General features: G+C 33.2%; 1 protein-coding gene across 2 annotated transcripts in view; it reads left to right on the plus strand.

Annotated features, from left to right (window-relative positions):
- Positions 1–22,174, plus strand: part of CNOT2 (CCR4-NOT transcription complex subunit 2) — a 112,287-nt gene extending 90,113 nt beyond the window's left edge. For both annotated transcript variants that reach the window (XM_003808733.5, XM_034936220.2), the window contains exons 8-16: positions 2,583–2,708; positions 4,534–4,658; positions 5,587–5,707; positions 5,810–5,966; positions 9,256–9,317; positions 9,407–9,456; positions 11,280–11,380; positions 13,337–13,481; positions 21,019–22,174. In XM_003808733.5, the coding sequence (XP_003808781.1) occupies positions 2,583–2,708; positions 4,534–4,658; positions 5,587–5,707; positions 5,810–5,966; positions 9,256–9,317; positions 9,407–9,456; positions 11,280–11,380; positions 13,337–13,481; positions 21,019–21,105 (974 nt within the window). In that variant the 3' untranslated portion in view covers positions 21,106–22,174. The remainder of the gene's footprint in view (positions 1–2,582; positions 2,709–4,533; positions 4,659–5,586; positions 5,708–5,809; positions 5,967–9,255; positions 9,318–9,406; positions 9,457–11,279; positions 11,381–13,336; positions 13,482–21,018) is intronic.
- Positions 22,175–26,032: the final 3,858 nt, after the last annotated feature.

The raw sequence follows: 26,032 nt of genomic DNA on the forward strand, positions 1-26,032 counted from the left end.
TGGAGCTAGTACCCTACAAAAAGTATGATAGATTTATGAAATATAAAGCAATTCAACATACTGGTCTTTAAATATGGTAGGATTTTTTATTATGTTAGATGGTAGATTTTAATTCAGTGAAAAATAGGAATAGGATTCAATACAGTGAATAGTTGAGAGAGATGTAAATTTTTTTTACTTAGCATGGTAACGTAGTAATTTGTGTTATAACATCAGGATTATTTCCTTAACACCTGGAGAGAGCCTACACATTAACTTAGTTAGTATTTATGCCTCAAAATATTTTGCTTCATAGCTTTTACTGTCCTCAGCCCTGTCACTGTGAGAACTATAGCTTAGACTAGGTTGGGTGGTATGACATTCTGGCTGTGGAGATCCAGATTGAAGAGAACCTTTAAAATTGTATGGAACACTTACATTTTTTCTTAATAGTTTTAATAATACTAATGTTGGCATTTAACCTTTATGAATTGTTGATTCAGTTTTATGTATAAAATTTAGTTACATGGAAAACCAACTCTGATTTTGACAGTAAAAAATTCCTTCAGTCTTTTGGTTTATTTCTTTTATCAACTGCTTCAGATAGAAGAGAACAGGAAGCTTTGTTGCTATTTTGCTTTAGGTTTTACCTTCTCCACCCTACAGACCCTTTCCTGAGAAAGGAAATAAAGGATGTTATGATCATAGGAGCAAAAATGAACAGCATTATTGGAGAGGATTAAATGTAAAGGAAGTGGAAGGTAAAAGAATGCTCACTGAAATGGAGCATTTGTAGAGGCAAGAGAAGATTTAATAAGGAAATGTCATTTGTAGCTATGAGCTTTTAATTTCTAAATGTTAATGTATGCTCAGCAGCGTAGATTAATCACACAAGATTAAAATCTTTGAAAAAAGATTCCAAATTTTAGCATTTGTAAGTGGTGGCTTGTGTTCAAGATGTAGTATGAAATACTGTATTCCATTCTTTCTAAAATGTACATTTCTTCATAATTTAATGTCTTTGAAATCAGGCTACATCTGCATATCATAGTTTAATTGTAGTTTTTTTCTAAATGTGATGTAAATTAACAGTAAAGATGTCTGACAGTGCCATCTTAGATTCTGCATTATGGTTTTATACAGTGCTATAAAACTTGAGAATTATTTTTTAAATTCTGTTTTAACGAAGCATATTTTATGCTAGGAAAATTCCCAATTCTTTCATAAAAATATAGATTGGGGGTTTATTAACTTTATTAGGTTGAAACATAGTCTCAAATAATAAATGGCAAATTTAAATTCCATCTTGGAGGACCTAAAGATATGTATTAAAAGTTAATATATATTCAAAATGTATGACTCATTTATAATCAAAGAATTTGAGAAATTATAAATTGAAACAGGATATAAATTTTTAATTTCTACTGTTTTATTCAGTGGTAATTTTTTATTCAAAGTTCTTAAGCTGCAGAAATAAATTTATAAACTGCAGTTTTTATAAACAGCCAGGTATGAATGATTTATCCTTTACCCTTGTAATTTGAAATTGTCACCTGTCTTTGAATGTTAATAAATTAATGGTGTCTATTGTTTTTCTGTCAACAAAGTAATCTTGAGATAACAGTTACTGTTTGAGATTCTTACAGTTGTGAAATTTGGAGAAAACTAAAAATTAATTGGGAAGTGGCAAAATAAATTGAAAATGGTAAAACAAAAATTAAAGAAAAGCTATAGCGCAGGCTAAAAGGACGGTAGAAAGTTTTCTTCAAAAATTAAGAACCCAAGGTTATAAGAATACTAAAAAGTTAAGAAATTGAGATGATTAAAATAGACAAAGTAGAGAAGTTGGGTTAAATTTTAATTTTTAAAGGAAGCCAGCTGATTGTTTTAACTTAAAATGAACAAAAATACATTTAATTTATTCTATATATATTTATTGAGCGCCTACTGTGTAATAGGTAATACAAACTTCTGGGCTTTGTATCATATTTCTATATTTCCTATCCATTTACCATATATGGGAACCCTACTGCCACCCTGTTGTACCCCACCCTCAAAATGCGCACATGCGCACGCACACATGTTTGTATATGAAAGCGGTCAATTACAGGTGGAAGTCCTCAGGGCTTCTGCTTCACTGCCTGTGCCTCAGCTATATCTTTCTGGCCATTTGCAGGAGGCACTATCATTGTCACCATTTGTGTGTAACCGAAGCTTCAAGCATTCTAGATATAACCTCCATCTGAGCATAATGAAAAGACAAGTTATATCATAACAATCTCCCTCTTGTTAGCTCACAAGCTATAATTTTAGGTTACCATCTTCCATGGGGGAAATATATGCTTTTTATTCTCTTTGTTACATCTCTAGGATTTGGGGTTTCTATTATGCTGGTTGCGTATTCCTTTGCTAAATTGTTCATGGAATTCTTTGACATGAAATCAATCTGCAAGTATCTTTTGAGCACCTACATACACCTAGTACAGTGCCGTGCATTATTTAGGAAGAAGGTGCAATCATTTCGAATTATATTATGGTTGCTTTTTAGAATCTCTTAAAAATATTTGTAGAATCAATAACCAGTGTCCTTTCTTATTATTTAGACGGAAGTGAAAATGTGACAGGATTGGACCTTTCAGATTTCCCAGCATTAGCAGACCGAAACAGGAGGGAAGGAAGTGGTAACCCAACTCCATTAATAAACCCCTTGGCTGGAAGAGCTCCTTATGGTAATTAAGCTTTTTAATGATGGCCAGTAGAAAGTTTCCATTGTATGTGCACACACATATACATTTACATGTACGTATACATATGCTTGTGTGTGTACACATGTATGTTTGCATTTTCTAATCAGGTTAGTGTAATTTTTTCAGAATTGATATATTAGAAGTGATTTTTCTTCCCAGAATACCATGGTAGCAAAGTTAAATGGGAAAACTTTGTGCAAAACCCCAAGAGGAAGTCCTCATTGGTATTCAGAAGTTATTTTCTTCTGTTATCCCTGCCTTAGTTTACCTTAAGTGTTTTATTTTGTGGTCTGCCTTTTCTCTCCTTCATTGATCACACATTTTTTCAAAATAATATATTCCTGGTGATTAATAATGACTGACTATACATTGAAGATGTTTTTCTGAGCCAAGGTTTTTCTCAACCTCCACACTGTTGACATTTGGGCCAGGTAATTCTTTGTAGAGAGGAGATGTGGGGGGCTATTGTGTTTATACAGAATGTTAAGCAATGTTCCTGGCCTTGGCCTACAAGATGCTAGTAGCACTTTCTGTGTCTAACCCCCATAGCCTCTATTGTGACAGACACAAATGTTTTCAGACATTGGCAGATGTCACCTGGGGAAAAAAAATTGCCCCCTGTTGAAAACCATTGCTCATGGGTCATGTATAGCTTATGCAGACTCTTGGTCTCCGTTAATATCCTTCATCACCCTTTTTCACTGTCTCTAATAGATAAGAAATTTGGCTAATCAGGGATAAATGGAAATAAAGGAGGGGAAACATATGCAATAACAATATAACAATGTAGATATGAAAATTCTGTGACAGCAATGTAGCTATACTATTTTTATCACATAGTTTTTTTCTTTTGGGAAAACCTGATAGAGACCAGTAACAAAACGGTGAATTTAAAAGAATCAGTTCATCCATTATTTTAAGATAGAATTAATATTTGATCACATTTTCAACCAAGAAGGATTTCTGTGCCATTCAGATATGAATACAAATAACAGCATATGAAGAAGGGAAAAATTTATTGTTTATATTCTAAAGTTTCCAAATTAGTCTCCCCAAAATAAAAAAAAAAATGATCTGCCCTGGAAGTTGAGTACCTAGCTACTTGATTCTCAGTTCAGACTCTAATGTTTTTAACCTTTCCTCATAGGTCCATTTTTTCATCCCTTTAATCATTCCCGTTGCTCTCCTTGGACCATCTCTAGTTTCTCCATATCGTTCTTGAATTGTGGAGCCCCAAACTGGATATTGTTCTCCAATAAGGGCCCGACTAATGCCAAGTATAGTGGGAGGATTATTTCCCAGTTCTTGCATGTTTTACATCTATAACATGGAGTCCAAGAAAATCTGAAATAATATGGAGTTGTTTTATAATTGATTGCAATTTGCTCACTCTGTAAGTCGCTTTCAAGTAGAATACTGACATATTCTTTTAAATTTTATTTTGTTCATTTGTATTTGAGAGTTAACTGGTATTTATAATATCTAGTCAAATATTTAAATAAAACAAGCTTTTAAACCAAAATTGTTAATAATTAATCCAATATCAAATTAAATTTTTAAGCACCTACGCATGACATGGATTACTGTTGATTTCCCTTGTATTATTTTGTATGTTGAGTTATTAATCAGTAAATGAAAATTTAGTTCTTCATTGTTACCCTGGATACTAATTTTTTGAAGTACGCTTTCATAGCATTAAAAAAAAGAAACCTTTTGGTGTATTATCATGAGGAAAGTTAACTTTATAATCTGTAGCAAAATATCATAAATATCAATTGCAATTCTCCGGATTATTTTCATTACATAGTTGGAATGGTAACAAAACCAGCAAATGAACAATCCCAGGACTTCTCAATACACAATGAAGATTTTCCAGCATTACCAGGCTCCAGCTATAAAGATCCAACATCAAGTAATGATGACAGTAAATCTGTAAGTAACTGAGAAGTGTGTATGTGAGTGATGTAGTTTTTCCCTTCAGATTTCTCTTATATTAACAATTACTTACTAAATACTATTACAAAACTGTTTTATCTTGATATCTGTAATAACCTAACTTCTGAAGAATGTGGAAAAGCTTTATAACTTAGAAGATAGCCTATTTTTTCCCTATTTCATATAGGTTTGCAAATTTCTGTTGAACTTCTCAGAGTTAATTTAGACTTTTATTGTAGTCCCTGTCAGCTGGATCCCATGAAGTTTGATAATATAGCCTTCTAAGGAGCTGTGTTTTTCTTGAGTAAGTTTTCTCCTTGAAGAATTTATACACATTTTTATACCTGTGTTGATTCAACCAACTCAGCTTCTTCTTTCTGACTTAACAAATATGTTTATTTCTTCCACATTTCACTGAAAATAGCTTTTCTCTGTGTGTGATGGGAGTTTATATATTATTAAAATAATTGATAAAGAAGATTGGTAAGAATTAAAATAAGTACAAAGTTTTAAAGCTTATATGTCTAACTTATCTTTGAGGTAGCTTTGGTGATTTTAGGTAATATACTATATTTAGTTTCTCTTTTACATGAAAGCATTGAGGAGTGTAACTTCAAGTGTATCCCAAAGCATAAAGACCTGAGAAAGAGATAGATTTTTTTTTTCTGTGACTGAAGATCTGAGATAAATAAGATATTTTCCCTTGATTTCTTTTTCTTTAAATACTCAAATGTGGATGATATAGGATTTATTTGTATACCATGGAACAATGATGGAAACAGTTTTCTATAGAACTTGAAAAACAGGTAATAATTTAACTACCAATTTAAATGTAATAAAGAATAAATAGCAAGGTATTAATAAGTGAACTTGAATTTGTATACTTAACAAATTTTAATGTCACATTTAATTTTTTTCATGCTAGAATTTGAATACATCTGGCAAGACAACTTCAAGTACAGATGGACCCAAATTCCCTGGAGATAAAAGTTCAACAACACAAAATAATAACCAGCAGAAAAAAGGGATCCAGGTGTTACCTGATGGTGGGACTCTAGAAATCTATGTCAAAGATATTATAGAATGCTTTTTTTTCTTTTTTTTAACTTTTTCTTGAAAATAAAAGCAACTGTGTTTTTCCTACCCAGGTCGGGTTACTAACATTCCTCAAGGGATGGTGACGGACCAATTTGGAATGATTGGCCTGTTAACTTTTATCAGGGCAGCAGAGACAGACCCAGGAATGGTACATCTTGCATTAGGAAGTGACTTAACAACATTAGGCCTCAATCTGAACTCTCCTGAGTAAGTTTTTTCTGTTTTTCCATGTCTGTATATAATACCTCTTCAGACTTCCAGTTTTTAATATCATGTCATCAAATTATCTCACCTACTGCTACTCATTGTTAACCTGCTGATTCTCTGGGTCATTCCCATTCATGTTAGTTCTTAGATCACTGTCACTCTGCAGTATTCCTTTTATAATTTGGCATTTTATGTGTGTGTGTGTGTGTGTGCATGTGCATGTATATATGTGTGTGTGTGTGTATATATACACACACACACACACACACACACACCTTCCAGAATCCTGAAATCTCAGCTCCTTGAATTTCTTTCCTCCAGGAATTTTTGTCCTGTAGTATACTTCAGCCACTCCTTTAGTTATCCCTTTGACCTAGTCATTGTTCGTAACTGCAGTCTCTCAATTTTAAAATCTGAGCTCGCATGCTTTCCAACTTCCACTTTCTATTTTCTATTTCTCTTCTTCTAGTACTGTGATTCCTGTAATCATTTCACTCCATTGGGACCTTCAATCTATTGATTCTTCGGTATTTTAACTGTTCTTCCAGATCCCCGTCTCTTTTCCCCTGTGATCAACTCCCTTCTTACCCATGAAATTCTGTGGTCAGTCATAATTGTTCATTTACATATCCCATGACTACTTGCCATTTTCTCATGTTGTTATACTTGCATGGCCAAAGCTACAGTACTGATTGTTTCTGCCTATTTCATTCCTGACCTGTGCTACTGAGCTCTGCTAGAGAAAAACACATGATATCACTGCCTGGTCTTCCTTTATTTTCATGCCCAGGAGCCTCAAAAGTAGGCTCTTAATTCTACCAGTGATAATTATACCTTGCATGCTTAGTCCATTTACTCTTTTGCTCTCTTATGTAACTATCGTACACTTCTGCATGCCCCTAATACCTTTTCTCCTTATTCTTACTATCAAATGATGATCTTGCTTTTCACTTTTACTGTACTAAGAAAGATGGAAGCAATTAGAAGAGCACATTTAGCACAGTCTAGCCAACAAATCTGACTACCTGACTACCTACAGCCACCTACACCTATGTTATTCTTGTTTTCCACCGTATTACCATAATTGACCCATGCGTTCTACTTACAACACATTTTCAAACTTTGTTGGGTCATTTTCATCAACATAGAAATACATTGTTACTTCTCTCATCTTAGAAGAAAATCTTTCTTTGATCCAACCTCCTCCGTAAGTTACTTTCCCATTTCTTTATTTCCCTTTGAAGCGAAACTTTTCAAAGAGTCATCTCCATTTCTCCGACTTGGTCTTCTCCCATTCTCTGGTAAGCCCATTTCAGTCAGGATTTTGTCCCTGCCACTTCACTAAAGCTGCTTTTATCAAGGTCACCAAATGACCTTCATGTTATTAAATTCAGTGGTCACTTGGAGGAACTCTTGCTCCTTGATACACGTTCTTGTACTTGAATTTGAGAGCACCATTTTTACCTCATCTTCACTGGTTGGTCTTTTTCAGTTTCCTTTGCTGGTACCTCCTCCTTTTCTTCTTGACCTCTGTGTCATTCCTCTTCTCTGCATTTACATCCTTGATGATCTTTTTCTAGTCTTATTGTTTTAAATACCATATATATTGAGGAATCCCAAACATATGTTTCCATTCCACACTTCTGAGTTTGAGATTTCTACATTCAATTGCCAATTAAATATTTCTTGAATGATCACCCCCCAACTTATTCTGTCTACAGCCTTTCCAATCTCAGTTAGTGGTAACTCTGTACTTCCAGAAACTTGGCATTATTCTTAACTCCTCTTTCTTTTATACCCCATAATCAGGCTTTTCCCAAAATATATACAGAATCTAACCAAAGCTCACTACTTTTAACTGCTACCACCCTTGTTTGAATCGTTCTCTCTTGCCTGAATACTCCATTAGCCAGTCACTGGGGGTCCCTGATTGTCCTTATACCCCTTCCCATACAATCTCTTCATATAACAGCCAAGACAATCCTTTTTTAATAAATTACTCCTCTGCTCAACACCCAGTAAATGTTTGTGGTTTCATTATGATTAAAAACCCCAAATCTTTTTTTTTTTTTTTTTTTTTTTTTTTTTTTTTTTTTTTGAGACAGAGTCTTGCTCTTGTCACCCAGGCTGGAGTGCAGTGATGCAATCTCGGGTCATTACAACCTCCGCCTCCCAGGTCCAAGCGATTCTCCTGAGTAGCTGGGATTGCAGGCATGTGCCACCATGCCCAGCTAATTTTTGTATTTTTAGTAGAGACGGGATTTCACCGTGTTGGCCAGGCTGGTCTCTAACTCCTCACTTCAAGTGGTCTGCCCACCTTGGCCTTCCAGAGTATTGGAATTACAGGTGTGAGCCACCGCGCTTGACCAGAAACCCCAAATCTTCACAGGCCTGCAAGGTCTTACATGATTATTGTTTGTCCCCTAACCCCACCTCAACAGCTTTTCCCTTTGTTCACTGTATTCCAGCTTCACTGGCCACCTTGTTATATCTCAGACATGTCAGTCATGTCCCTGCCTTAGTTGCTCTAGGAGTTCCCTCAGACTAGAAGAGTCTTCTGCCAGATAATTAATATGACTATGTCCCTTATAGCCTTCAAATCTTCAGATCTGACCACCTTAATGAAACTTAACTGACCACCCTATTTAATAATTATGCATCCAGTCTCCCCTCCCAGTTCCCCTCTAACATGGGCCATTGTTTATTTATTTATTCTGTTAATTGATTTTGTCTGTCCCCCTCCAATCCACCATCCTCAACCAGAAAGTAAGTTTCATGTTGTCAGTGATCTTGTTTTGTTCACTGATGTGTCGTAAGCTCCTAGAACAGTGCCAGGCATATAATAGGCACTCAGTAAATATTTGATGAATTTAAACTTTTGCAAATAGTTACTCAGTTTTCTTCTTGCCACACAAATAAATGGGAAATTTATTTAAAATTTATTTAAAATTTAATTTATATTGGGAGCATGGTGTTGAAGAATTTAAAGCATCTTGAGTTGAAATCAAGTAAAAGTAGAAAATTTTTAATCATGTTTTGTATATTGTGATATGTTGTGTTATTTATACTGTATTGCAAGAATACTGAGGGAAGGAGTCCTATCATATTTTACAGACACACACACAAACACACACAATCTTCATTTGCTTCTGTATAAGTCAGTAAACCCAAGTAAGGGAATTAGAAGTAAAGATGGTCATTTTACAGTTGGAGTCTTTGTTTTTCCTGAAATAAAATTAGAAATCTCTTTTTCTGGATTTCAAAATGTTTTCTTTTCCTCCTTATTCAGAAATCTCTACCCCAAATTTGCGTCACCCTGGGCATCTTCACCTTGTCGACCTCAAGACATAGGTAGGAGAATCTATTTGTGTTTAGACCTTTTAAAAAGAAATTTACAATTGAGAATCAGTTAATAAGGCTTCTTTCATTTTATTATCCAGACTTCCATGTTCCATCTGAGTACTTAACGAACATTCACATTAGGGATAAGGTGAGTGTAGTTTATTATTCTACTCAGTCAGCATGAATTTATCTATTTTTCACATGTTTTTCAGTTCAGGCAGCATACTATTTTTGAAATAATTAGTAATGGTCTCAGGGATATGCTTTCATATGTCCATGTTAACTTGTTAAATGGTAAATGTTAGGACTGGTAAAAAATAAAAATTCTTATATTTAACAACAGGTTACAACCATAACCGCAGTTGATGGGAATAAACTAGATTGGAACATTTGATAAATATCCTTCTGATAATCTTATTTTATGACCTTACCAGTAAAAAGATTTTCGTTACAAGTATTACAGATACAGTGTTTTTAATGAGATGGTCTGTATCTTTAAAAACTATTTATAACCTTTGACTTTTCTCTGTATTTTTTCATTTCCATTTTTTTAAATCACCTAAAATTCTAATTCTAAAGTAGTTATTAACAACAGATTACAGCTTAATCTCTCTTTTTTCAATCTAAGAAAGAAAATGGTGGCACTTTTTGCTTTAGAAGAACTGAGAGTTTGTTTCTATTACCAAAAAATATTCACAATGATACCTAAATTTTAGCCTTGGGAAACTACAATTTAGTGAAAAAATATATTTTTGTTATATATTTGTGTATAAATATCTATGTGTATGTGTATACATACAACAGCATTCTGAGTGTGCCTTACAGTTCTGTGGTCAAGTGGATGTTGATGTTGTGGACAGGCAAGTAAAGGGATACCTTTCTCAATGTCTTCTAATACTTGAGTAGATAGAAGGCAAGAAATACAAGATGGAGAGGTCTCCTATTTTCTATTTGCGGATTGTGTGATTTGCTCCCACCTCCACTGTAGAGCTCTTTCGCTCCAATTACCAAAGTGTTCCAGAACCTTTTCTTATTGCCAATTTGAGAAATACTAATTTAGGAGAATTTGTCACATTGGGGCTGCTGCCTGAATAGGGATAACATGAATGGAGAGAAAAATTACATTCAGAGAATGTGTAATAACCAAATAAGTATTTCGATATAGGATCGAATAACGAGATAAAAATGTTGTTTTGGGACAGTTTTAAGGTTTATTTAAATGTGAAAATTTGAGACTATTGAACCTATGTTTTACAGTTTGGTAAGCAGTTATGTTTCTACCTTGGGGAGAGAAATGTAAAGCAATCATCTTTCAGACATCTATTTAAACAAACTGAAAAGCCATTTCTTTATGATTTTTGTATTCATCATCTGTGATTTGCTGAAAGCATACAACTGACTTGTGAATCATTCACTGTCAGATATAGATTCAGTTTAACATTTTTTATAAGCCGTCTATATATTTGGCACTCTACAAGGTGCTTTCATATACCTTCACTCATTTTATTTACTTTCTTAGTAACCCTCATAGGTGTCATTGTCCACATTTGACAAGTAAAGCTAAGAGATGTTAAATAACTAGGACACAGTCATATTAATGAGTAATAAAACCAGGACTTGAATACAAGTCCTAGATCTCTGAGCACAATGCTATTGTTAGGATCGTTTCCCCATTGGGTATTAAATCCTTTTAGTGGATCTTGCTTGGAAGTCTTTATTGAGCTTTTCTTCCAGTCAGCATATCAATTAGATGTATCAGAAATAATTGTTTAAATGACTTCAGTCATTTAAATGAGGAAATTCCCTTTTAGAATCGTAACTACCTATCTGTGTAATCATGTAATAACAGTTATCTACTACAAAGTGGGGAGTTTCTGTTTATCTCTCCATTTTTACTTTAGTAGTAGCAACTATATATTAGGATTTGCAGATTTGTTTTATATTTCAGAATAAGTTATTTTTCTTTTTCAGCTGGCTGCAATAAAACTTGGCCGATATGGTGAAGACCTTCTCTTCTATCTCTATTACATGAACGGAGGAGACGTATTACAACTTTTAGCTGCAGTGGAGCTGTATGTTCAAAGTATTTTAATCACTTTCGTATTATAGTGGATCTTGACTATGCTGAAAACATCTTTAAGTGATGATGGCTATCTTTAAATGGAACTATTTCTCCATCAAGAAATTTATTTTTACATTATTAAAGTGAATTTAATTTAGATTAAAACCGTATCTTAACCATGGCTTCATAATCTATATACCTAAAAATAATTTCAAACTTAATGCTGAAGCTGGGTGCAGTGGCTCACACTTGTAATCCCAGCACTTTGGGAGGCTGAGGTGGACAGATCACTTGAGGCCAGAAGTTAGGGACAGCCTGGGCAACACAGCAAACCACATTTCTACAAAAAATAAAGGAAAATATTAGCTAGGTGTGGTGGCACACATCTATATAGTCCTAGCTACTTGGGAGGCTACAGCAGGAGGATCGCTTGAGCCCAGGAGTTTGAGGTGTCAGTGAGCTATGATTGTGCCATTGCACTCTAGTGTGGCTGACAGTGCAAGACCCTGTCTCTAAAAATAACTAATAAGTGCCAGATTTGTAAGAAGACAGAATTGACATAACTCATGGATTTGGTGAATCTAATTTTTGTAAATATGTGAATTATATGATATTCATGACTATGGTTTTTATTCCTTGTGGAACCATATGTATAAATAATTTGATACTGAATTTAATCATTTCATAAACATTGTTATTTATAAGCAAGGCAGTGTGCATATTTGTTGTATGTTTTGAAGTGCTGATTAAAGTCCACATTTTCATTATCAGCAGTCTATTGGCCAGTTTAAACAAATATTAATGTAAAGAAATTGGTTCATTGATATTTTTTCCCTGAGCAGTTCTGTATTTACCTGATGCTCTAAAATTAAGTTTTCTGTCGTTACTCAAATGTACAGTTGGCAACACATTTTGTTATCAATTGACAATTATGTTTACTATAGAGTAAACTATTAGTAATTATTTATGACCTTATGATTGGGAGACCTTTTCACAAATTTAAGTATTTCATAACATTTCTAATAACATTTCTATAAATGGCTTTGGATCAAATAGTTTAAAGTATACAATTCAGTATGTTGATAATGAATTGTTTCGTTTCATTTCACAACTGAGAGGATTTTTCCCTTATGTTTTTCCTTCATTTTTGTGAGAATAGAGATTATTACCTGTTGTTCCTTTTAATTGTTCATAAGTAAATAAATACATTCAGGCACTCATTCATCTATCACTGGCAGTTCTGTTTTCATATTTTATTTATGTCTTAAAAACTACCTCATGACGTTGGTAGGAAAGCATTTCTTTACATGGAGGTTTATTTTGTGGGACATTACCTCCTCTGGATGTTACTTCCTCAGTTTACAAGTAGTGTAAATTCTCATTGATTCTTTTATGAATTGTAATGGATTTTCTCTTAGCTTTTGAGAATTTAGAATCTGAAATTTGAATAAAAAATAAATATATTCAGTATAATTTTTCAAAATGCTCTAGTTTCAAGATACTTTAAAAATTATGTGGAATTTACATAATTAATTCAAATATAGTTTGTATTTAATTCCTTATCAAATAATGCAAATAGTTGGAGATACCTCAATTTCTTTTGAGCGTTAAGAAGAGCAAGAAAGGAGTGAAGTTTTTGCAACACATTGTGTCTTTATTTGGTCTGCCTATGTTTTTATCACATTGCTTATAAAACTTTTAAAATCCTTGTTTGTATAAAAAGTTTCTTTAGTTAAATAAAAGTGTGTGTATTAATTAGTGTGCCTTCTGGACAAATTAAGAAATATTTTTTCTATATTTCAATGCGGTTGTATTTAATAACTTATAATAAATGAGTAGGACGCATTCATATTTATTTATTTTATGTGTAATTTTTTTTTTCCGGAGGAAAGCTTTACAAAATGTAGAACATGTTTGATGTAAGCCACAGGAAAAAGTTAATTATCTTTTCTTTTAAAAATTGAAGTTTTAACCGTGATTGGAGATACCACAAAGAAGAACGAGTATGGATTACCAGGGCACCAGGCATGGAGCCAACAATGAAAACCAATACCTATGAGAGGGGAACATATTACTTCTTTGACTGTCTTAACTGGAGGAAAGTAGCTAAGGTATATTTCTTTCCATGTGCAAATGTATAAATCTAAACTTGAAAAAAGAAGTGTCCTCTTTTATCTGTTTATAAGTACCAATACATCCAATTCCAGTAATGTGCCACATATTTGCCAACTGTTTAATTCCATCTCCTTGGCTTGACACTCTTAGAAGAGTGTCCCAAAACAATTGGTTTCACTGATAGTTACATTATTGAATTTGGTAAGATATTTTGTAATTTTGCATAAGCCTTGGTAACATTTGAAATATTTTTTTGTGTCTACTGCTTTGTAAAATAAAGATACTCTCTTGCAACCCCAGTCATATATTTTTATATTTTTGTAACTTTAAGCAAGGATGAGATTTTTCTAAAAGCAGTATATAAACAGGCTTTTTACACTTGGACTAGTTGCAGGAAATACATCTGAATGTTTATTTGCAAGTAATTTTAAGAAAGAAAATTACAGGCGTTAACCATGACTATTTCTGTGACTATTTTGCTAAATATTGGGGAGAAATCGGCTATGGAGAAATGTTGATTATTTTATTTTGGTTTTGCAACTTTTCCTCACTTAAACGCCTTTCTAACTGTCCCATGTGCAAAATTTTCATCAGTGTCAATGCATATTTCATACCTGCGTTTAGTACCTTGTGTTTATTTAGTCTGCCTAGTAGAGAATATATTATTCTCTACATGTGGAGAGAATATAATATTCTCTCCACTCTATATATTATTCTCTACATTATCTGATTTCACAACTCCATGATTTTTGTCATACATTTTCCATCAATGATTCTGAGGTTTATAAATTAAAGAGTTAAATTTGTTTGTTTTAAATAAATTTAAACAGCAGAAAAATGTTTCTGACAGTTCTTTGGACAATTTTTTAGTTGTCAATTTGTTTTTTTGTTTGTTTGTAGTTTTGAATCTGCTTTACTAAAATGATTATTTAAAAAGGTAAAACATTTTAAGAAGACAATGTAAAATGCCTACCAGATATTTATCACAAAAATTTTTACATCCCAAGATTTCATATAAAACTCAAAAAGCCGGGTGCAGTGGCTCACACCTGTAATCCCAGCACTTTGGGAGGCTGAGGTGGGTGGATCATGAGATCAGGAGATCAAGACCATCCTGGGTAACAGAGAAACCCCGTCTCTACTAAAAATACAAAAAAAAAAATTAGCTGGGCCTGGTGGAGGGTGCCTGTAGTCCCAGCTACTCGGGAGGCTGAGGCAGGAGAATGGCGTGAACCTGGGAGGCGGAGCTTGCAGTGAGCCGAGATCGCGCCACTGAACTCCAGCCTGGGCGACAGAGCGAGACTCCGTCTCAAAAAAAAAAAAACAAAAACAGATGTCCCCTAACAGACAACACCAAATAAGATCCACATAAGAAATTAAATCTTTTTTTTTTTTAGATGTTTCTCAGTGGTAAATGTCTTTACTTCTCAGACCAAGTCCACATACTGTATTTTGTATTTGAATTATTTTAACAGTTCCAATTCATGTGACTATTGTGTTTTCAGAAGGCGTATTTATGAGTTAACCTTCTAGTTAAATAATCACATTAATTAAAAATAGTGCCTGAGCTATTGTATATGTTACCTGCTTTTTAAGATATGTAGTATACAGTAGAAAGCGATAGCCTTTGTATCATGGATTTGAATTTAACTCCTATTGTTGTTATTTATGCTTTGACCTTCTACAATTTTCTTTTTCATGCCTGTTTCCTCTTTTGTAAAATTGAGGTGAGATTTTCCTCTAAGTTTTTATGAAGATTAAATGAGATTTCATATATGTTTATATACACACACACATGCTGAGTACAGTGCTTGGCACACGTTGGGTATTTGATACATGGTGGTGGTTGTACTAGTTTACTGCTATTGTTTTTATCATCGTTATTATAGCTACTGTTTTTGCAAGGATGAAAAAATTAGAGCTGATTGTTAATTAGGTTAGGTCATTGGTTCTCAAACTATAGCTTGTATCAGAATTACCTGGAAAACTTGTTAAAACACAAATTTCTGGACCATACCTCCATCATTTATGATTTAGTGAGTCTGTGGGTGGGGCCTGAGAATTGCATTTCTAACAAGCTCCTAAGTGACGGTAGTAATGACATGCTGGTCTTGGTCCAGAACTATATTTAAAGAACCTGTGGATTAGGTGATGCTACAGGAGTCAAAAATATCTTTGGAAGAAGAAAAAAATTTTATTAGGAAAGAACTGAAGTTTTCTCCATTCAATTTGCACATTTTTGCTCAATATTATTGTAAATTATTCCAAACTTACATATGTAAAAAGGGGTGGATATTTTCACTAAACAGCTACATAATTTTAGTTAAATTTTGTTAGATATATGTATGAAGAAATCAATTTGTGAGAAAATCAGCTTTCCAGAATTAAGTTCTCCTCATGAAGTTAAATATTTAGAAAACAATGTTAACATTAATGTAGGACTCCTTTAATTTCCAGCAAAAGCAATTCCTCAGTCAGGTAAATGTCATTTTAAAGAAAATTGTATCTATTTAAATATGGATTTACATATTTTTTATATATTATATATAAAACATAATTTAGCTCAGTTTTATCTGTCTTGTGTACAGTTAAGCTTTTGTCTTTATCTTTAAATTTTTTAACTGTGATGTGAAAAATGTGAGAAATAATATCATTAAGTTACTCCCTCAGAAATCTCTTTCAAGGTAATAGTTTGTTGGTACCTTGCACTGACACGCTTTAAAATTATTTTCATAGTAATGAAAACAGGCAGAATTGTTGGTATTAATAAGATATTAATGAGCAGCTCACTCTTGGTTATATTAAAATACAAATTCATGCACTTAAAATTTTGAAGTTGCAGTATATTAATGGGATAAATTTTTCAAAAAATTCTTTAAAGGATGTGTTCAGTGCTTTCCCAGAATATTGATTAGTAATTAAGAAATCTGGGACCTGTTCATAAGTATATTTATTAACAGCCTTCATCAAATTATAGAAAATCCATTAATATGTCATGTCACAAGTTAACTTGAGTCCCCATCTGTAAAGTGGGTGTGCCTTACTATTCACAGTTAAAGAACGTATATTAAATAACCTCAATTCACTGTAAGAAGCCTACAGTATGAATTAACATTTTAAATAATAGCTGATATTGTGGTGTTCTTGAAAGGTACTGAACTGGTCTACACCATAATCCTGGAGTCCATTCATAATATTTTATGTCCATTCATAATATTTTGTATGAGCATTTTTCCCCAAATCACTTACTATTTTCAGATAATTGTAATATTAAATAAGGGATTAGATAATCTAAACCAGAAGTATTTCTTATCCTCTAAAAATTTTGTGACCCTGAGTTCTAGAATCCAATCCATTATTTATTTACATAATTTCCTGTAAATCAATAATATATACATTAAAATGTTGACATTGGGTGGGCATGGTGGCTCATGCCTGTAATCCTAACACTTTGGGAGAATGAGGCAAGACGATCACTTGAAGCCGAGAGTTTAAGATCAGCCTGGGCAACATAGCAAGACTCTGTCTCTATAGAAAGAGAGAGAGAGAGAAACATAGCCAGGTGTGGTGGTATGCTCCTGCAGTCCTAGCTACTTGGGAGGCTGAGGTAGGAGGATTGCTTGAGCCCAGGAGTTCAAGGTTGCAGTGAGCTGTGATTGCATCACTATACTCCAGCCCAGGTGACAGAGCCAGATCCTATTTTTTTTTTTTAATTTAACATTGTATTTTGCTTATTCTTTCCTTTTGTATACTCATTAACTTTTTAGCAGGCCATGTTCTCCTGTGTCGTTTTGCTGGAATTACTCATATTTTACTAATTTTAAATTTGCAGCAATTCAGATAGTATATATAATCTTCATGCATTAAATTTTTTAAATAATTTCTTCCACAGTTAATTTTTAGGTGATAGAGGCTGCCTTATTATCAGTAGCTTTCTCAAAGACTTAAAATTTAAGAATTCTTTCGGCCTAATTTGACCTCGTGGATCTATCAGGATTTCTAACAGTTAAGATTTTTTATGTCACAGTCTGATATAAATGTGATTTTTCATTAATCTCACAGTTACATATTAGTACATCCTTATACTTTAGTAATGTATACTTTTCTTCAAAGATTATTTCTAATAACTGTATTTAAGATAGTTTGCTACTTCCTAAAATTTAAGTTAATATGGATTTATTATACAGGTTGAGCATTCTGATTCAAAAATCTAAAACCTGAATACTCCAAAATCTGTAACTTCTGAATGCCAACATGGTGTCACAAGTGGAAAATTCCATACCTGACACCTTTGCTTTCTGATGGTTCAGTGTACAGTGTAAACAAACCTTATTTTCTGCACAAAATATTAGTAACATTGTATAAAATTACCCTCAGGGTATGTGAATAAGGTATATATAAAACATAAATGAATTTCATGGTTAGACTTGGGTCCCATCCCCAAGATACCTCATTTTATATGTATAAATATTCCAAAATCCAAACACTTCTGTTCCCAGAATAAGCAAAATCTCAGATAAGAGATACTCAACATGTAGGTAAGAGAAAGCTGACATTTCATGAGAATTTGAGAAAACACCTCTGCAGTGTGTGTTTCTCTACATAACTAGATCAGTGATTACATTAATGTTTTTGTAATATTATTTGACTATATGAATCCATTGCATTCGGTTTTGCTTGAATTGAACAAGTAACCTTTGGAGAATACATAGCCTAATTTTATTAATAGAAGAACTAAGGTATGAAAAAGTTGTCTAAAAAGTATTTGGAACTCTTTCTAGCCTTTGCAATCATATTATAGTCTAGAAATCCTTTTTTTTCCACTAAAAGCAAATATATACATAGACCCTCTAATGTATCATTTGATAATATTAGAAAAATTAAATGTTTTGTTCCTAAAACAAAGGAAGAAAGCTTGTGTTTATTCATCATATATGAATTACACATCCATTAGGGGCTTGGCACTATTCCAAGTTGTAGGTAGTAGTATACAAAGTAGATAGACACTTGCTTCTACAGAATGTATGAGGATGTGCATGTGTGTAGTATGTGTGTGTATATATAACAAACATGTAAATGGTGTTACCAGTAATCAAAGTAACTTTTATGTATTTTAAGAAGAATAAAAGTACGTGGAAAACAAGATTTTAAAACGTGGAAGGCAAAATTTTACCTATGTAATTTCTAAATCTCTGATCTCTATATCAAAATCTCTAAATCTCTATATCAAAATTATTTACGCTGCTTAGGTTTAAACTATATTTTTCTAGGGGAAAATGTACATTGATAAAGTTAATCTAGTTTGAATTCCTAGTCATACATTGTAGTTCATCAGTGTGAAAAATTTTAGTTAACTTATTCAGTATAACTTACCACTTTGTGGAAGTTACAATTAGACTTTTTTTCCCTGTAACTACACATTTTGAAAACAAAAATGCCAATTTTAATTTCAGAAGAATGATAACAAATTTTCTTCACGAATTCAGATAGTCAACTTGAACCAAGCAATAAAATTATTTTAATTCATAGCTAGGGCTGGGAGAGGGAGAGTAGTGCTACACAGTGTATTAGGGCAGGATGTCATGGTTGTGGTGGTGATTCTGGTGTTTGCTAATTTTTACTGATAAGCAAATAACCTCTGTGTCTTAATTACTGTACCAGTCACATGAAGGCAACCTTTTCAGGCTAAAGTCACCATGGTGTACCTTCTTTATAAACTCTCAGGGGACTGATTTTTTTTTTTCCTTTTTCTTCACCTTATACCAAGAGAGAAGGGGACTGAATTCTTTCAGCATTTCTGGATTGCCTTGTAATGAAGTAAATGAATCTGTTTTGGATCTTGGACTAAAAATATTAAAAATAATGTGTTACACTACAAAAGACACAGGCTTTTTGTCACATGGAGGCTTTTTGTCACATGGGTCTGGATCCTAATGCTAGGTGTGCCACTTACTGTATGACTTGGCCAAGTTACTTGTAAGCCTCATTTTCTTCAGGTACAAAATGAAAATAATGATATCTGCTTTACAGAATTATTACAACGATTAGAATAAAATTAGCTGTATCTCTAATTTTAGCACATATTAGGCTTTCAATAAATTCTGCTGTTAGGTCTGTAATATCTTTAAATTTATTTAAATGTAATATCTTTAAATTTTAAATACTTGGTGTTCCATCTTAAAATTTGGTCATTATAGTCTAGGTTTTCATTTTAATTTAATAATGGAAATACTCATCATGGAATCAGTTTGAAACCAGACAGATAAGGTAAAATATGTTAACCCATGGTAGCTAATGTCACTTGTTGGCTTAATCTTTAATACATAATACATATTAAGCTTCATAATTCTTTAAGTTGGATTATGCAGTAATTTGTGCTAATTCAGATGGTAGAATTGGTAAGAGGCTTTTAGAGCCTCTTGCTTATTGGGGTTACAGAGGTATTTGTTGTTTGCATTTTTTTCTAATATACATAGCTATTCTGCATCTCTATTCTTGATCTTGGGTGGGAAGTATCCTGAAGAAATTATTTCACCATTCTTAAATTTTAAAACTCATGAAGTTAATACAGTATTTTGAAAGTTTGATTAAAGTGAGCTGCTATCTAGTTTTCAAATGTTCCTACAGCAGAACCATTGTCTAGTTTTCGGTGGCAGTTGATTTATATTTGAGTCAGGGTTTTGGGTTTGTGAAATGCAAGTCTAGTGATGTGTGAGTTTTAAGTTCATTGTTTTCCCCAGATTTTAATGAGGTTAGAATAATTTTATGTGTTTTCCTTTTTTTTTTTTTTTTTTTTAGACGGAGTCTTGCTCTGTCATCTGGGCTAGAGTGCAGTGGTGCAATCTTGGCTCACTGCAACCTCCGCCTGCCAGGTTCAAGCGATTCTCCTGCCTCAGCCTCCTGAGTAGCTGCTACTACAGGCGTGCACCACTACGCTCAGCTAATTTTTGTATTTTTAGTACAGACGGGGTTTCACCATGTTGATTGGTGAAGATGGTCTTGATCTCCTGACCTCGTGATCTGCCCGCCTAAGCCTCCCAAAGTGCTGGGATTACAGATGTGAGCCACTGTGCGCGGCCCTGCTTATTTTTAAATATAAATGTAATAAAGACAATTTGGAAAATTATTTCTAAACTTTTTTCATGGACAAAATCTTTAGGTTTTTATACTTCGTTGAAGGGGGCTTTATTTTAAATATCCTGTAATTTCCAGTGATTCAGAGATACAGTAATTGCCCCTTCTTTTTTTAAGTTAAAAACAATACACAACATTTCAGTGTCAAGTGGTCCATTAGTAGTCTCTTGACCTACACACAGAAAGCCTGTCTGTATTTTTTGTACTCATTGGTTAGAAACTACAGCACATTATTTTTCTTCAAGCTGTATTTTATGTAGAGGAAAAACAGTTGGTATATCTGTGTTGATGTTGATTCATATATATTGGGTATTTTATTTATTTTTATAGTAAAATGTATTTTGACAAATGTAAAATGAAAAGGGGAAGATATCTAAATTCTTGAATTTGTTTTTATAGGAGTTCCATCTGGAATATGACAAATTAGAAGAACGGCCTCACCTGCCATCCACCTTCAACTACAACCCTGCTCAGCAAGCCTTCTAAAAAAAAAAAAAAAAGACTTCCCTTTTCTTGGGGTATGGCTGTCTCAGCACAATACTCAACATAACTGCAGAACTGATGTGGCTCAGGCACCCTGGTTTTAATTCCTTGAGGATCTGGCAATTGGCTTACGCAAAGGGTCACCATTTGAGGTCCTGCCTTACTAATTATGTGCTGCCCAACAACTAAATTTGTAATTTGTTTTTCTCTAGTTTGAGCAGGGTCTGAATTTTTTCATTTATTTCCTTTTTTGCCAGCAGACAGACTTGAGTCTGTAAAGACAAGCAAATACACTGACAGAAGTTTACCATAGTTTCTAAAATGTAAAAAAGAAAACCCACAAAAGACTCAAGAAAATTAGACCACAAATTTTGCATTGTTCATTGTAGCACTATTGGTAATAAAATAACAAATGTTTGTGCATTTTTATGTGAAGATCCTTCTCGTATTTCATGTGGAAAGATGAGCAAGAGGTCTGCTTCCTTCATTTTACTTCCCCTTCTGTTTTTGAAAGGCAGTTTCGCCAAGCTTAATGCAAGAATATCTGACTGTTTAGAAGAAAGATATTGCCACAATCTCTGGATGGTTTTCCAGGGTTGTGTTATTACTGAGCTTCATCTTTCCAGAATGAGCAAAACACTGTCCAGTCTTTGTTACGATTTTGTAATAAATGTGTACATTTTTTTTAAATTTTTGGACATCACATGAATAAAGGTATGTATGTACGAATGTGTATATATTATATATATGACATCTATTTTGGAAAATGTTTGCCCTGCTGTACCTCATTTTTAGGAGGTGTGCATGGATGCAATATATGAAAATGGGACATTCTGGAACTGCTGGTCAGGGGACTTTGTCGCCCTGTGCACTAAAAGGGCCAGATTTTCAGCAGCCAAGGACATCCATACCCAAGTGAATGTGATGGGACTTAAAAGAAGTGAACTGAGACAATTCACTCTGGCTGTTTGAACAGCAGCGTTTCATAGGAAGAGAAAAAAAGATCAATCTTGTATTTTCTGACCACATAAAGGCTTCTTCTCTTTGTAATAAAGTAGAAAAGCTCTCCTCACTGCAGTGTTGGCTTTGATTTGAAATTGCGAAATTATTTCTTCAACATGAAAAATAGAGGAAACAAACTGAAGTTTTACAGATATCAAACTGAATGGTGTGACTCAAATGTCTTTTTCAGCTTCCAACAAGTAATTTAATGGAAATATAGTGAACCGTTTCACTTGTAGGTTAAAAATGTAGACAGTATTAATCAGAGAAAAGTTTTTTAAATGGGTTGTGGCAGCATTAGAAATAAAACATTCTGAATACTCTTGGAACCCAACCAAAGTACTTCTGTGAAAAATTTATGAGAAATTTCTTGATAGACCTTTAAATTTATCTTTAAGAAGTAATGTGCAAATGAAGGTAAGCCATAAGGTGGGAATGGGTAGACTTTACCTTCAGTTTGCTGGCCTAGATATCTCATATTTACAAGTTCGTGGATTCTTTTCCCATCTAAATACAAATACTGTATTTTAAAAATCAGAAGATTGAAGCTTCCAAAGCAGAACTAGAGAGTAGAAAAAAGGCAATGAGTTTTGATCCTTTAAATTTTCATTTTTAACCTGTTTTTCTATGAAGAGTAAAAGTCTGTTGGCATTAACTAAATCTTTTGAAAATGAAACATTTATGACATTGCTGTGTTTGTGTACCAGGAATATAAAGTGGCTTAAAATTTACCTTTTTCTATGCATTTTGAGATATGAGAAACACTATAAAAAACAGGATTTTCTATCTTTCATAATTAAACCAAAGCATCTCATCAGTAAGAAAGATAGCACTATGTAAATCATTTTATCTATTGTGCACAAACCTTCACAGAACACTATACCTTATTTGACATAAACCAGAGTCAAAGCATAGAAATCAATGTAGAAAAAAAAAGATTACATTTTTTCCTAGTAATTCACTTTGTAAAATAAAATGTAATTTTTCCTACATAACCACAAAAAACAAGTAGGAAGAAAAATGTGGAAGGGGATCTTTATTCTCATGAATATAAACAACAATATAGATTGAAGTCTCAGCTGAAGCGTGATCATGACTGGTACTGATGAATGACTCCGAAAAATAAGATAGCTCATACCAAGTGGTTTGTTGTCTTGGCTGTAATCTTTTTTTCTCTTTTTTTGTTAACTGCCATATACAGAGTTTTAAATGCACACTTTTCCATTTTTTTGAGTTCTTTTTATCCTGAATCATCAAAATGAAGAAACTCTTGCATGTTAGCCAACTTTTTATAACTTGTTAATATCAGAAATTACCATGCTATGGACTTCAAAATACAAATTACTCTATTTGAAATATTTAAAACACTACTTTGAACTTTTTAAATATAACAGTTATAATACGCCTTGATTTTATAACTTGTGGTTATACATGTAAAGAGGCTGACTCCAACTAATTATATTTCACATTTTCTTTCAAAGCTTTAATTCTGTTAATTTCCCCCTATATAGCTAGTGAAATAGATGTGTACACTATGTTGAATAAATTTTTTAGATTAAACTATGATTGGCTTTCTGGGAATAAAAGCTATTTAATTGCAAAGGGAAATCCTTTATTTGGTTTCAAATATAATTATTTAGGTGGTATTATAATTTATATGCTAAAGCTCTATTTTCAGAGACTTAACTACACAAATAGTTTTCCTTAGATATAATACATTTTAAGAACTGAAAGTTTATGTTAATTCTTAAAGTATATATAACTAGTCTGTTTCTTTTTGACACTGAAATTGGGACAAAGCAGGTGCTTGATAGTTGTTGACTGATAAAAGTTGATATTTCAATTTGAAAATAAAGTATAATTTAAAGCATTGGGCTTTGAGATAGCTTACTCAATTATCATTTGCTATAATTTCATTTTCACAATAATCTTTCTAAGCATTTTCAATAACTTTTAAATATTTCAAATTTTTCCAATCTATAGCTTCTCTAATTGATAAATCCTCTTCTATTCACAAGCCATAGATCTTCCACTTTGTTATATCCATTGCTCATAAAATATGTGGCATCTGAGCATGGCTGTACAGTAGGACTCATTTCATTTAACTTAGATTTAATAGCTCAATTTTGCAAAAAGTTGCTGAAAACCTATACGTGTGTGGAAACAGGATTGTATAATACATTAACTATGGTTTGTCTATGTAGTTAATAAGATCTAGAAATATCTACTAACTAGGTTCCATTGAGATAGTCTCTGGAGAATGAACTAAGCCAGACATTGAGATGCCTTTACTTTCTAAAAGTTGGATCCTAATGGCAGGTCACAAGGCTGTCTCCTTGCCACTGGCATTACCAGTGACTTTGATTATACCATGAATACATGACAGATCTGGAAGATGAAGCAAATAAACTCACTGAAGGTTAAAATTGGGATCTAAATCTAACCAAGTAGTTTGGTGTGTAGAGTTGAATCAAATAGGATACATTCAATCAAGAAAATTACTTAGTTTTGCACTTTGATTGTTAATAAAGAATGGTGGAATATAACATGATTTGAGTGGTTCATATATAGATCAGTAAGAATTGTGATCCTGTTGCCAAAAATACTAATGTAATCTTCAGCTACATTAAGAAAAATATAGCACTCAGAAAAAGATAGGAAGCCCACTCTACTGGAAGTAATCACTCATCTGAAATGTCATCTTCTGTTTGAATGCTGTATTAGAAGAGCTGCCATGCCTGGGGAAGGCAGAAGGGGATGGAGAAGTAGCATGCCTTCTAGCTGCCTGGCAAATGCTGTGTGTTTTTATATACATTGTTGTCTGAAGAATAGCATCATGAGGTGAAATTTAGTGTTCCCATTTTAGAGTAAATTTTAAAAACAAATAGGAATACAATTTTGGAAACATGGTATTTGTCTTCAGGTATCAAATTCAAGAGCTGTCAATGAAAGGCAATTAAGCTCATTCTTGTGACTGGAAGAGCAGAACTAGGACAAATAAGGGGTTTCAGTGCAATATTAAAAAGTAACTGAGTTAATTCAGATTTTCAAATCAGTTGCTTTGTAAGGCGTTAGATTTAACCTCATAGAACATAACCTAGGAGAGACTGGCTGGATAGTGTTCTGTGCATAAGGTAAGGAGTTGAATGTCTTAATGTTCCTGTGGCTCATTGAAAAAGTGTTAAAGTAAGTGAGATAATTACTGTATTTCAGCAAATCTGATTGCCATCAATTGTAAGGGACACCATTTTATGTACCACTAAGACAAAACTCCAACTATGACAAGCTGCCAATTACAGAATGTGTCTATTATGTGAGGAAAGAACGTGCATCTTAGAATTGATGAGATGTAGGTCTTGGAGACAACTAAAGAATACTAAGGGGAGGCATGACAGTTGTCATCAAACACAGGAAGAACTGGAATAGGGCAAGTCTCAAACCAATGAGAAGTTGAATGAAACAGACTTTTTCTATATTAAGGTGCTACACAGTACTAGCTGCTTCATGAAGTAAAGGTTCAGTCAATTTGCAAACAAACTGAATGACTCTCAATTAGTTGACAGGACTGCCTTTTTAAATAAAAAGTTGAATGTGATTACTTCGAGACCTCTTTTCAGCTCTTTAAGGTACTGATACCCTTTTCTTGATTTGAAGTTGGAGACTATGATGTCATCAGGGCTAAAAGGTATATACTTAAAGCATTGACCTTTAAGTACATAAGAATATGCTGTTCTGTGAATCATGGATAAGGTATACTTAAAATCACTGCTATATCTTTGGAAAGAAATTTAAATCAAAAAAGAATTACAAAAGACAACTTTATTGAACTTACATGTAGAGTTGTTTTCTTTTGATGTTAGGAGTAGGAATGTGAAACATTAATAAAGCACAACAAATAGTAATCATATGTATGTGTGTATTCACCAGA

Source organism: Pan paniscus, chromosome 10, assembly GCF_029289425.2.
Source record: "Pan paniscus chromosome 10, NHGRI_mPanPan1-v2.0_pri, whole genome shotgun sequence".
Taxonomy (NCBI): domain Eukaryota; kingdom Metazoa; phylum Chordata; class Mammalia; order Primates; family Hominidae; genus Pan; species Pan paniscus.